Genomic DNA, 15,056 nt, shown 5'->3' with positions numbered 1-15,056 from the left:
TAGTAGCCATGAAAAACTTAGGCCCAGGCAAGGTAGAACACAGCTATCATTAATCCCTAGAGAATGAGGGAAGTGGATCTGAGTTCAAGGTCAGCCTGGGAGAAAGCAAGGTCCAGATCTAGGCATGGTGGTATACACCTTTAATCTGAGCAACACCTTATACTGGAGGCCTACATAAGGACATTGAAGAATGAAGACTCACTCCAGAGACAGTCCATAAATTCTGTGGCTCTAGGGAAGATCTGTAACTAATAACCACAAAAAAAAAGGCAAAAATCTGCTTGACCTCAAAGGAGGAAGTATCAGATTGTTGGAATGGATTTGATAGAGTAACATCTATAGAGTGGAATTCAAAGTAAGACTGAAGAGCACTGTTTATTCCAATATAAAAAGGAGATGAAGAATGCAGAAATTCCTCAAAATTAAAATATGCTATAGACAAGAGAATCTAAAGAAGTATCTAGTGACCATCTAATCAACAACATATTTGGAGGCAGTCTCCCAAATATATGCTGAAAGAGTCAGATGCAGATACTTGTACCCAACCAATGGACAGAAGCAGCTGACCCCTCTTGTTGAATTAGGTAAGGCTGAAAGAAGCTGGAGAGAAGGGTGATCCTGTAGGAGGACCAGCAGTATCAATTAATCTGGACCCCTAAGATCTTACAAACATTGGACCACCAGACAGGATACACCATTGGATTTGAGGCCCCCAGAACACATACAGTAAAGGACTTCTGGGTCTGTGTTCATTCAGAGATGATGCACCTAATCCTCAAGAGACTGGAGGCTTCAGGGAGTTTAGAGGTCAGGTGGGGTGGGTGGTGGCTTCCATGTGGAGAAAGAGTGTGGTGGGGAGGAGTTGTGGGATGTGGAGCTTTGGGGGACAGATGGGGGAGGGACAGAGAATGGAATATGGAGTGTAAAAGTGAATTGAAAATAAAATAAAATTTCAAAAAGAAATGAAGCAAAACTGCAATTCCCATATTAGTATGGAATAAATGTACAATCACAAGTAAAATACCTTTGTAGAAAATAGTGCCACTTATCTTTCTGTTCTTGTGAACTATAATGTTAAAAGAGAAAAACAAGATTAGAGTCTTGATGATGCTAAGACTTTTAAGATTATTGCTCCTAAAAATTAAAATCCAATGTCCATCATGAGGGTGCAGGTGTAGATGGTATTTTCCACATGACTGCCCTTATGAATGACATGTTTCACTGGAACACTTGTATGACAGGAAGTTCACTATAATGTGGAAGCTAGTTGGGAATTTCAAAACCTGTGTATGTTCCAAGAGCTGTGTGACTACTTCTGCGCCATCAATGACTCCTAGCTTTAGTTTCGTGTATAAAGGATAGCTAAGACAGTGTACTCTTAGTGTGAGGTCCTTTTCACATAGTAAGGGATCATTATTCACACTAAACCACAGGGGAGCTATATGACCTTTGTTTAGAACACACAAGACAGGGGGAACACCTTTTAAGAAAAAATAAATTGTTTATTTCCTCCTGTGGACTACAGAATTGACATACAGGACAGGAGTCCTAGAAACCAGTGCTTCATCTGTGTGAGTCATCATATCAACTCTCCTGGTACAAATTAATAATCAGCCCACGACCATTCCACTGTATCATGTAATACTCTAATTGAGATGGGTTAAATATGAATCACCATGCTAATTTTTATAACTGCAAATTTTAGGTTGAATGAGTTATACCTCTTTGATATTTGACAAATCCACAGTCTTACAGGCATCAACATTGTCTTGATGATCAATGTTTTGCTTTTCCAAGCAGCAACCCCTACCCAATGCACTATTGCTCTTCCCCATGCTCACAACCCTATGTCAGGTATAATTTTCCATCTGTACGCTAATGTGTACATTGTTTCCTCTTTCTGAAAATAATTATCCATGCTGCAAAGATCTCACATTCAAATATTTTCTTCTCCATTTTGCCATAATTCTAACATCTGTAACTCAAACTGACTTCGTATGGAACTGATTCTTGCCCAGAGACTGGCACTTCCATGTTCCTGCCCTTAACTGCTCACCCACTCTATTCTCTGACTGCAACCATTTTTATCACCATGCTACAGACAGAAAAAGAGTCACCACCAGCCATGTGAGATCTAACATATATTGGCCATTGGCTGCTTCCCTAACTGACTTGGGGGTAGCGAGTAGGAGATTAGAAACATAATTAAGCTGGGGGTGGATCTGGGGTGCTGAACTAGGAATAAGGTGACTGATCAAACAAAGTTGAGAGCAGATTCAGAGGTGTTGAGCTGGGGGAGAAAAGAAGGGTATGGGCACTGAAGAAGGCTTAGAAGAACCTCTTCATTGAGCTAAGGCATATCAAAATGAGATAATATGCATGTCTATCATCTGTGGATCCAATGGAATCTTACCCCTTGATCTTTTATCCTTACCAGTTGACTATTCAACACCAGTGATATTCTGCTACACAGATATTCAAATACTTGAACATTCTATGAGAAACTATTTTTATCTGTCCAATTAAATACTATTTTTATGGAAATTAACTGGGAAGTACTGCAGATATTGGTCAAATTTAAGTATACTATGCAATATTATTGGAGAGAAATCAATGTATGTATTTTCAAAACCTAGATAATACCAGGCATTATGGGGGAAAGAATGAGGAGGATATGGTAAATCCTTGTTTAGTCCACATCCTTCTTAGAAGACAAGGTACATCTGCTTTTCCCCAGAATCTTTGGGAGACCAATGAACATCACAGATAAAAAACTAAGGAATCTATGTCCATGTGAAATGTATGTTGTGAAAAGTATAGACAAACTAGGGTCATCATAGAAGGAGAAAATCTGAGTTGGTATCTTCTATACAATCAGACTAAACTGGATTCTTATTTTTGCCAACATTCTGGTTAATTGGTTTAACCTGTGAATTACAAACCACTAAGCTGCCCACCAATTTCTATAGCTCTCTTCCTGTGAATACAGGTCCAAACTGTAAGTCTTACCGAAAGGTGGCCCAAAAGTGTCCACTGGGCCAATGCAGATAAAGGGTCTTGCAAGTACAGATTTCCTTTTTTGTGCATTGGGCCACATGATCCATCATCACCCACAGGAGATGCAGTGGGATGATGCACTTTATCTTAAACTCTTTTTTATTCCTAGAAGAAAATAAAGTATCTTTGTTAGTTTGATTTGCATTGTAGTTGGTATTGCTTGTAGAAATACCCAGTTCCTCCTGCCCCAGAGCAGAGGAGGACTCCTCCATTTTATCACTAAGGCACAGTTGAAACCAGGGTAGATGGAATTCAACAATGCGAGTGTTGAAAAGGTTGCTGGATAGAAGCTTCTCAATGCTCACAAATAGAGATAGCCTGATCATTTTTTGGACTGGAGAATGTTTATAATGAATATACTATGAATATACCTCACTACAATAGCTCCTGTACGAAACATACAAAGCACAACTAATACAAGTGCCCAAAGATGATTATTTATCCCAGTAATTTAAACAAATAGTTGGAAATATGTCTTCCTATCAATCATTCTGATTTAACTGAAAGTGTTTGTAAGAAACAGTAACCTTGGAAGCATAGCTTTCCTTCTTTCATCATTATATGGAGCTAGCCTTTGAAAAATTCAGATACATATACAATGTGTTCTGATAATTTTGTTTTTTGCTCTCTGCTTTCCCTTCTATCTTTTAACAGAATCCTTTGCAGATTTGTGTCTTTTCTATTATTTTATGATAGACTGAATATTACATCTGTGTGTGTGTATGTGTGTGTGTGTGTGTGTGTGTGAATTGAGTACATAACTCTGCATTGGACACTGTTAATGTAATATGATGGTCAAAAACTGAAAATACTTACTCTGTCACTCTCAGATTCAGGAAACAATATAACACAATATAAACCCTGATTCAAAAATAATGAGCACACACACATACACACACACACACACACACACACACGAGTATGAGAATGTATATATATCATTCTAAAATTCAAAAGTGTGACATTTTTAAAACAAGCTACTACAGAGAAAATTTCTAACACTCTCTACTGTACCATGTAACAGTCGAAATACAAGCATATTATGGAATATTTACTAAAGGATACACATGCACACTGACACAAACATATACACACATGACTACATCATATGAAACATTTGTACTTATATTTTCTCTCCAAATCAAGACATCCAATTGTATATAGACATAGACATATATATTCATATATATGAAGCAAAATTCAGAAGATATGCTTGAACCTAAAATCTCTAATTTAAATGTCTGATAAGAGATAATCATCCTTGAAAATGACAATAATGACAATCATCTCCTATGAAACTAATAGTGCTCTTACCATAATATGAATGGCAATCTCAAAATAATTTCAATTTTTATTATTACTCAGCAGAAACAGAAGAAATATATGGTGTTTCAAGGAATGCATTCATTTTAGTCTCCTTTACTCTCAAAAACCAAAGTGAATTTCACTTACTTTCACCAACTACACTTAAAAGACACACTACCAGTATACATACATTTTTAATTGAAATGAGTCAGTTACTTAGAGGAGCGAGAGGGGAAAGAGGCAGATGCCCAGGAGCTGAGCCACTGCAGTGGCAGGCAGTTGGAGGCAGTTGGAGGCAGAGGCAGAGGCTGAGAAGGGAGGGGGGAAAACGGAGGAGGTCCCAGACCAGACTAGACCAGACTACACCAGACCAGTTCCTCCTTCTCCAGCTCCAGAACCACCCCAACGCCCACAACCACTTGCTTCGGGACCTGGTATGTGACTCCTGGCTGTCGATTCTTGTCTTTAATGGGGGGTGGGGGAAATTTGAGGATTTCCAAGTGTGGACTGAAGGTGAGTTGAGTAGAAATGACAAAAAGGAAGACAGATTGATAGCCAGACCATTCATTTATTTTGAGCCTGCATCAGTCAGACACTAACTACCATTTTCTATGCTGGGAGCTTACAGTGACTGATCAGGGTTGAAAAACAAATTTACTCCATTATTCTCTTTTGAAGATTTCATTTTCTCACAATGGTGGAAGTGGATCTTCAGGAATATTATTTAAGGATGGCCAGAACGCTTATCCCCTATGCTAAATAAATTATTGATGCCTGTCCTCCAAACCATGTACAAACTTATGAGAACATACCTTACATTATTTACTTGATAATGTCAGTACCAACTTCATACCTTCTAGAATAATATGAAGGCTATGATCATGGTCCGTGGAGATTATATGTGATGTGGTCCCAGAAAACACCTCCATGGTTATAAATTACAATGAACCATGTTATCATTTAATCACAGCACTTTCCCCTAGTTTGTGCAGAATCACCATCCAGGAACTTCTCAGTCCCTGCAGTTTCCCCTGATTAGTAGTTGCTATGAGTAGGGATAGCAGCTGCTTCTCATCTCTTCATACTGATTCGGCAACTATGAGGTCAAGAAGCTTACATGTGTTGTCACATGTGTGCAAGGATTGTAATCAGGGATCCCCCACTCTTGCTGCTTGAATCTATCTGGAAACAACAAGCAAGAGGACACCTGGTTCTCATATTTCAAATATGTTATTTTGAGAAGATGTCTCTCAGTACACTCCACATATCTCACAAAGTTTCAGTACTCATATGTCAGCTTTAACAGTGCTAGAATCACTGGCATGTGCTTCCACATCTGCCTCCTTTTCAAATTTGCTGTTACTCTTTCCACAGATTCAAATAGTAGGATAACACCTTAAAGATATCGTTTTTTAAAAATGTGTCTAAAACTTGTGACAAAATAAATTGAGAAATGTGGAGGAGGTTCACCAAACCTCAACCATGATAGAGGAAAAAGAAGTTGCAAATATGAAGTAATGAAGTAAATATAATGTTTTTTAAAAAAATAAGTAAAAGAACGTATTTTATTTTTGTACAGAAAGAACTAATTAAAGTGTAGCCTCTCATAATGAGGAATGCATGTTACAAATACTCACCGGATACGCGACACAACCAAAACATCGTTAAATAAGGAGAGATGTCTTTTTTTTCTCATTTTCTGGAAACATTTGAGTTTCACGGGGCCTTGGCACAGCAAGGTTTGATGTATTCCTCCCATGTCTTTCTTCACAACGGTTTCCATATAGAAAAAAAAAGATGCTCCTGAGCCAGGTCTCCACCTAACAGAACAAGTATTCAGTGGATAAGTTATAAGACCAATGTTCACACTAAATTTTAAAGGGTTCATGGTATTAAAACACAGGAAATAAATTTGAAAGAGAAGATCAGAGGGATCTATAGCAACATTTATAATGTTAACAGTTATGATATGGTATACCTGTATGAAATTCAAAATAAGTATGGGATATTGAAAGATAATCGTAACTCTTAACATAAATAGTATTCTAATGGGAAAGATAGTAAGAAATGTTAAAAAACTAACTGCAGTTAAAATTTTTAGACTGTTTTTAAACATGTGAACACTCTAGCCTTTCCTATATTGCCCTATATGTCTGTTTCCTTCACAAATTTCTTTTTAATGTAATTGTTCCTTCCCAAACTGTCTTGAATGGTGAAAACATAGAAATGAACAGCTGGTGTATATTGTTTTCCAAAGGTGTAATTGTATTAATCGAAACAACTCAAGCCAAAGACCTCTGCTATAGTGATCCTGGTGTTCATTCAGCTGAGCTGTCAAAACTGTTATAATCAACTAGATCACTGTCAAATCAGAAAAACAAACAAACAAACCCTCCAGCACTCCAAACTCTTTGTGAAAGTCGGCCTTGTCCAGACGGAGAGGTCATTTCCCTTGCCTCTTGCCTGTGGCTTCTATAAGGATATCAACATTTTCTCTGGAAACTAAAAATGTTTGTACATTTTAAAGTCTCCTCCTAGATTCCTGTACCTCTCCAAACCTCTCCATTTCCTCTGCTATGTTAACTCCAGAACCCCTGCCAACCATATTTATGGTTGTGAAGTTTCTCCTACTCAACTTATCCCCTTTTTTCTCTCCTGATATTCTTCCTTCTCTATTACCCAGCCTTGGCCGTACCAAATCTATTTTCTTTTTCTCTGTATTCTGAACTCTTCCAGCTGCCTCTGAACATGTTTCCTCTCTTATCCATAATGAAATTCTTCCCGTGATAGAAGAGCGACTAAACTTCTGGTGGTTTCTTTACTGTGACCTGCTCATACAAATGGAATATTTATGATATATGTTTTCTTTAAGGGAATATAATTCTGCCCAAAACATGTTACATCTCTCAAAAATTATGTACAGAGGCAACATATATTTTACTTGGAAAACATTTAGGATCCCTGAGAATCAAAATGTCAAAGAGATACAGCAGCCAATAGTTGTCATCACACACTTCAAATAATAATGTAAAGATATGTCAAAAATACTACTAATTCAATTTCATAATGAACAAAATTGAAAGTAAATGAACATGTCGGGAAAGTAGTTCCTGTCTAATCTGAATTAATGTGCAAATGCTCAGAAATACATTTCATAAACACAATATATGTTGGAAACTATAACAATCTGAAGAAAAGCAGATACTCAGCGTCTACCAAAAAGATGAGACCAAACTTATTTTAAAAATACTTGTAGTCATGGTGGTTAATACAATTGAGTTGCACAGAAAATAATTCTTATTCCTACCTTGGACTGATTTTTTTTTAAGTTTACAGAAACCATTCTATTGTATGCTCAAAACATACTTCTCATATAATAATGTTGTTTCTAGACAAGGTAGGTACTGAATATTCCTACCTTTTCAGGAAACCACTGCTGAGTTGAGAGTTAGCTCATATGATCTAGAGGAATCCAAAGAGAACACTTCCTGATATAATTAATCTATCATGAAAACCAAATTAGTTATAGAAATACCTCTTCTGTGGAGGGTAGAAGGAAGAAATAATAAACTTGAAAAATTCTTTTGCCTTCCTACTCCGAACACCAAACTGGTGACTACAGTTGGTAGACAAACTACTGAAGTCTGTGGTTTCTGTCCTAGTCAGGCTGAAGGACCATTGTGATGTCAGTAGTCTATGGCTCATGCCATCTGACAAAGTGACACATGCATTTCCTTTCCTTATACTTAGCAACTTTAAAACCTTTTCCAAACATTTATTGAACTGCAAGTCTTTGGAAGGAATAACATATTTTCACAACCATTGATATGTATATGAAAGTTATCTAGGTGACAGTTAGAATATAGAGACAGATGGATGATAGATCAATAGACAGACTGATAGCTACTCTGTGGTGGCTGTTTACTCTACTGTGCTCATACAATTTGAATACTAAAGCATATAGTAAGTGAATATCATGCTGTCCAAAACATACGAAATATCTTTCAAAGATATGTAGAGAGACACCAGCATTTACGTCGAAATCATTTAAGACCCATGGGATGAAAGGAGTCAGGAGGAACAGAAGCCAATGGTTATCATAGCAAACATAAAACAATAATGCAAGGATACTTTACAAACGTACTACCAGTTCAATTTCATAATATTCAAAATTAAAAGTAAGTGAACATATGTGGAAAATGATCCCTTTCTATCTGAATGAACATTAAAATATTTAAAACTTTTTAAACATCACAACATAATTAGGAAAAATAACAATTTGCTGAAAACCAGAGAGTTCATAGGTTTTAGGTTGAAGTCTGACCAGTTTACAAGAAAAGTTTGTGTTCATAGTAAGGAAAAAAAATCTAGAAATCATCTAGAAAATACTCCTCTCATATGTCCAGGATAGATATTTTTTGAAGCCTTATAGAAAGCATTTTCCTAGAAGCTCAATACATACTTCCCCATTCCTGGTAGTGATAACTTTGTTTCTTTAAGGGATTGCACTGGATATTGCTAATGTGTAACTTTTCATGAAGCCACTGCCAAGATCAAAGCTAGTTTACAAGATCTGGAGAATCAAGTTAGAGCACTTCCTGATTCCATACGGCTATCATAAGAATCAGTTCATTATTTTACACATACCTTTACAGTGGAGCCTGGAATTGAGAACCAGTCAAAGACTTTAAATTATTGCTTTTCTTCTAGGCACTAAATACCGAACTGGAGACTGCTGTTGGTCAGCAAACCACTGAAGTCTGAGGATGCTTCAGTATTCAAGGTAGCAGGCCATTGTGATGTCAAGAATCAAAGGCCCATGCTATAACTGACAAGTGCAGAAGAGCCTTCTGTGTCTTTCAATCTTTTGGCTTTGAAAACATATTTTTTTAACAATTGTTGAACCATAGGTATCTATATTAAATAACAAATCTTCATAAAATATAAATGATATGATAGATGAGATAGAAAGATAGATAGAAAGAAAGAAAGAAAGAAAGAAAGAAAGAAAGAAAGAAAGAAAGAAAGGAAGGAAGAAAGAAAGAGAAAGAGAAAGAGAAAGAGAAAGAAAGAAAGAGAGAGTGAAAGGAAGGGAGAGGAAAGAAAGAAAGAAAGAAAGAAAGAAAGAAAGAAAGAAAGAAAGAAAGAAAGAAAGAAAGAAAGAAAGGAAGGGGAAAGAAAAAGAAATATTGATTTCAGGAATAATACCTGTTCAAGAAGAGAAAGAATATTTTTGCAAAACATTGTGAAATGCAAATTCATTCTCAAACATTCTCAATACCTAATTCTTTTTTAAACTATCAAATATATACATGAAAATTCAGGATCATTAACAACGTGAACCTTATTGACCAACATGTCTGGGAAAAGATACACACACACACACACACACACAAACACACACACACACACACACCTCCTTCCACATCTGGGTTCAGTCCATTTCTTTCTCTCATTTGAAATGAACAGGCTTCTTAGAGATAATGACATAAGATATCAAAATAAAATACAGTAAGATAAACAAAAGCATTATATTAAAATATGACAAGGTAAGCTAACAGAGAGCAAAAGAGCCCCAACACAAGGCAATTGATTCAGAGGCTCACTAGCTTACACATTCCTAATATATGTCCAGAGGATCCTTATAGACTCATGTAGACCTTGTGTTCCTGCTTCAGTTCCCATGAGGTATTTGGGCTTTGTTCATTTATTTTGCTCTCCTGGTCTTCCATCCCCTTATGGACCCCTCAATCCCAGAGTAGAAAAGCAGTCTTTAAAATCTTTATTACAGAATTTGAACCCTAAACATTTTCATTACTTTTTAGAATATATTCAAAATATGTATTGATAAATTTTGTAATATGGGAACTGGTAGACTGAGGTAAATGATCAAAGTTTCCATTGACGCAAGGTTAGTTAATTTCAGTCGGGTAATGGTGATTTTGATTATACAGATTTTTTTCTGTATTTAAATATCATTTTATGTACTCTCTTAGAATAAGCAATTAATTAATTTAGTCTGCAAATATTGTTTCTCTATCAGCAATTATAGATTGGAATATAATCCACTTGGCAATGCTGAGACAATCAGTTTGTTCCTCTTGAACAATGTGTAGTAAACTGAGGATATTTACTTCACGGTAAGTCATACAAGGTCCAAAAATAGAAACAGATATTCATGTTTGTCAGAACATAGTTCAAGAACCGAGTTGTATGAGAATTGTGAATGCTTGTGAGTCAGCTCCAGGAAACAAGATGTGAATCTTGTAGCCTCGGTTCCTTCAAACACAGAATTGTACTGGGAATGTTTTCTTGAGCTCCACCCAGGGGTAGTACATAGGTGTGAATTTACTTCAGGTGTTATTATTAACATGACTCAATGAAAATACATGTTTTTGCCATGTGTTCTGGCAATTGAGCTCCTTACTCCTGTGACTCTATTTCTTTTTCTTTTTCTTTCTTCTCCCCATCCCCCCACCACACACACTCCAAAGCACTTCAAGTCTGCAAGGTTAGGTGCTCCATCTCCTGTTGAAACCAGCAAAGTAGCCCAGCTAGAACACATCCCCCATATAAGCAACAGCTTCTAATATAGCCCTTATTCCAGTTATTTGTGACTCACATGAAAACTCAAGCTGCACATCAGCTGCAAATGTGTGTGGAGGCCTAGGTTCAGCTCTTGTATGTTCTGTGTTTGGTGGTTAGGTGGGATGGGGCTCTGAGAGCCCCAAGGATCCAGGTGATTTGACTCTGATGGTCTTTCAGTGGAGTTCCTATCCCATTTGGTGTTGAATTTTTTTGTGGGTGGGTTGGAGAGTCTATCCTCAACTATGGTTCCTGCCTGGCTATCAGTGGCAGCCTCTTCAGGTTGCAGATCCCCAATGTAGTGAGACACAGATAAGGTCATCTTCTTTGATTCTTAGGTGCCTCCCTTGTCCCAGGTCTCTTTCTTGTTCTGTCCATGCCAGCCATCTTCTCACACCTCACTTGCAAATATCTATTAATTTTCAGGGCCATCTAGCCATCTCTCTTGGCCTTCCCTTACCTGTTCCTAAACCTCATATTCCCCTCCCCATCACCCTCCCTCCAACATCCCTCTCTCCACCTAACTCTTATGAGTATTTAATTCCCCACTCAAAGTGAGACACATTCTTAGGCTTGCTTTCCTGTTTAAGTTCTTTGAGTCTGGGGAGTGTAGCATGGTATCAGCATTTTATGGATAATATATACTTATAAGTGAGTTCGTACCCCACATATTATTTTGGGACTGAGTTACCTTACTTTGGATGATATTCTTAACTTTGATCCAGTTGCCTGCAAAATTCATGACGTCGTTTTTATAGCTAAATACTATTACATTCTTTAGATGTACAACATCTCTTTGTTGTTTGTATGATATTATTATTTTATCTACTCATCCATTGGGGGACATTTCTTTCTTTCTGTTCCTCTTTCTTTCTTTCTTTCTTTCTTTCTTTCTTTCTTCCTTCCTTTCCTTTCCTTTCCTTTCCTTTCCTTTCCTTTCCTTTCCTTTCCTTTCCTTTCCTTTCCTTTCCTTTCCTTTCCTTTCCTTTCCTTTCCTTTCCTTTCCTTTCCTTTCCTTTCCTTTCCTTTCCTTTCCTTTCCTTTTCTTTCCTTCTTTCTTTCTTTCTTTCTTTCTTTCTTTCTTTCTTTCTTTCTTTCTTTCTTTCTTTCTTTCTTTCTTTCCTTCTTTCCTTCCTTTTGTTTCTGGCTATTACTAATAAAGCTGCTATGAACATATTTCATTGGAACAACTTTTGTGTATGCTTCCAGGAGTGGTATAGGTGGATCTTGAGATAGAACTAGCCCCAGCTTTGTCAGAAATCTCCAAGTTAATTTGCATTGAGATTACAAGTTTACACTCACAACAATGAAGTGTTCCCATTGCTCCAAATTATCCTCTGCATGTGCTATCTCTTGAGGATTTGATCTTAGCCATTCTGCTGGGTTCAGAGTTGTTTTGATTTGCCTTGCTCTCATGACTAAGGACTTTGAATATTTCATTATGTTTTATTTTTTGTTTTAATTTTATTTAATCCTTGGTTTTTACACTCCAGAATTTATTCCCCTTTCTGTCCACCCTCTGATAGCTCCAGATCCCATACTTTCTCCAACTATCTCCACAAGGTTGACTCCACACCTATCAACCCACCCCACAAAATCTCTCCATTCCAAGAGTTCTCTAGTCTCTTGAGGGTTAGGTGTATCTTCTCTGAATGAAACCTGACCTGGCAAGTCCTCTTCTGTGTATGTGTTTTGGACCTCATATCACCTGGTGTATGCTGCCTGATTGGTGATCCAGTGTCTGAGAGATCTTGGAGGTTCAGGTTAATTGAGTCTGCTGGTCCTCCTACAGTTTCATCCACCTCCTCAGCCTCTTCCAGCCTTTCCCTAATTCAACCACAGGTGTCAGCAGCTTCTGTCCATTGGTTGGGTATAAATATCTGCATCTTACTCTCCCAGCTGCTTTTTGGGTGTTTCAGAGTGCAATCATGATAGGTCCCTTTTTGTGTGCACTCTATAACCCCAGGAATAGTATCAGACCTTGGATCGGCCACTTAAGCTCGATCCCACTTTGGGACTGTCACTGGACCTCCTTTTCCTCAGACTCTTCTCTATTTTTGTCCCTACGGTTCTATCAGATAGGAAAAATTCTGGGTCAGAATTTTCTAAGGTCCTGAGTCCTGAGAGTCTCTCACCTCCCAGGTCTATGGAACATTCTGGAGTGTTCCCTACCTCCTACCTCCTGGCATTGGCTGTTTCCATTCTTTCTGCTGGCATTCAGGTCCTCAGTCCTTTTCCCCACCCAATATCTAACCATGTTCCCCTCATCCATTCCCTGTCCCCTTTCTCACTTGGGTGCCTCTCTCCCTAACTCCTCCTGTGATTACTTCTTCATCCCAAGTGGGACTGAAGAGTGCTCACTTGGTCCCTCTGGCTTGTTATCCTTTGAGTTCTGTGGATGGTTTCTTGGGTGTTCTATAATTGTTTTGTTCATATCCACTTAGTAGTGGCTACATATCATGCATGTCTTTTTTTTTAACTTTTTTTATTACATATTTTCCTCAATTACATTGCCAATGCTATCCCAAAAGTCCCCCATAGCGCCCCCCACTTCCCTACCCACCCATTCCCATTCTTTTGGCCCTGGCATTCCCCTATATTGGGGCATATAAAGTTTGCAAGTCCAATGGGCCTCTCTTTCCATTGATGGCCGACTAGACCATCTTTCGATACATATGCAGCTAGGGACAAGAGCTCCGGGGTACTGGTTAGTTCATCATGTTGTTCCAACTATAGGGTTGCAGATCCCTTTAGCTCCTTGGGTACTTTCTCTAGCTTCTCCATTGGGAGCCCTGTGATACATCCAATAGCTGACTGTGAGCATCCACTTCTGTGTTTGCTAGGCCCCGGCATCGTCTCACAAGAGACAGCTATATTTGGGTCCTTTCAGCAAAAGCTTGCTAGTGTATGCAATGGTGTCAGCATTTGGAAGCTGATTATGTGATGGATCCCTGGATATGGCAGTCTCTAGATGGTCCATCCTTTAATCACAGCTCCAAACTTTGTCTCTGTAACTCCTTCCCTGAGTGTTTTGTTCCCATTGTAAGAAGGGGCACAGTGTCCACACTTTGGTCTTCATTCTTCTTGAGTTTCATGCGTTTAGCAAATTGTATCTTATATCTTGGGTATCCTAAGTTTTGGGCTAATATCCACTTATCAGTGAATACATATTGTGTGAGTCGTGCATGTCTTTTGGGGTCTGAATTATATCACTCAGGATGGGATTTTCTAGTTCCATCCATATGCCTTCCAAATTCAGAATGTCCTCAGTCTTAATATCTGAGCAGTATTCCATTTTGTAACTGAAAAATGAAACTCAGGAAGCTGAACATTTCTTTAAGTGCTTCTTAGCCACTCGAGATTCCACTGTTGAGAATTCTCTGTTCAGTTCTGTACCCCATTTTTAAACTGTGTTATCTGAGTTGCTGGTGTTTCACTTCTTGCATTTTTATAAATTTTGGGTATTAGCACTCTATTATGTGTATTACTGGTGAAGATGTTTTTACTATCAATAGGCTGCTGATTTACTCTACTGAGAGTGTGCTGTGCCTTAAAAAAGCTTTGGAGTTTCATGAGGATAAATTTATCAATTGTTTATCTTAGAGCCTGAGCCAGTGGTGTTCTGTTTAGGAAAATTGTCTCCTTTATCTATGCTTTCAAAGGTATTTCACACTATATCTTCTAAGAGAATTAGTGTATCTTGTTTTATGTTGAGTTCCTTGATCCACTTAAATTTGAGTTTCATGCAGAGTGATAAGTTTGGATCTATTTTCACTCTTCTACACATAGACATCCTGCTAGAACAGCACCATCTGTGGAAGATGCTTTTATTTTTACATAGTGTGATTTGGATTCTTTATCAAAATGAAGTTTACATAGGTATATGGGTTTAGATTTCTGCCTTGATTTGAATCCATTAATCAACTTCTTTCTGTCCCAATACCATTCATTTTAAAATGACTATTGCTCTGTAATACAGGTTAAAGTCAGTGATGCTGATGCCTTACAAATTTCTTTTATTCTTCTGAATTGTTTTGAATAAGCTTGGTTGATTATTTACTTATATGAAGTTCAGAATTGATTTTAGAAGTGTATAAAAACTTGGTTGG

At 37.7% G+C, this 15,056-nt stretch overlaps 1 protein-coding gene across 1 annotated transcript in view; it reads right to left on the bottom strand.

The window, feature by feature from the left end:
• LOC147005664 (rho GTPase-activating protein 20-like) overlaps positions 1-6,145 on the bottom strand; it is a 38,661-nt gene extending 32,516 nt beyond the window's left edge. The window contains exons 1-3 of the mRNA XM_085836071.1: positions 6,000-6,145; positions 3,010-3,162; positions 1,025-1,066 (exon numbers count right to left, since the gene is read on the bottom strand). Coding sequence (XP_085692197.1) covers positions 1,025-1,066; positions 3,010-3,162; positions 6,000-6,145 — 341 coding nt within the window. The remainder of the gene's footprint in view (positions 1-1,024; positions 1,067-3,009; positions 3,163-5,999) is intronic.
• Positions 6,146-15,056: the final 8,911 nt, after the last annotated feature.

The sequence above is a fragment of the Mus caroli genome, unplaced genomic scaffold (genome assembly GCF_978045245.1).
Source record: "Mus caroli unplaced genomic scaffold, Mus_caroli_1 scaffold_3, whole genome shotgun sequence".
NCBI classification, from domain to species: Eukaryota; Metazoa; Chordata; class Mammalia; order Rodentia; family Muridae; genus Mus; species Mus caroli.
This window is presented reverse-complemented; position numbering and strand designations above follow the sequence as displayed.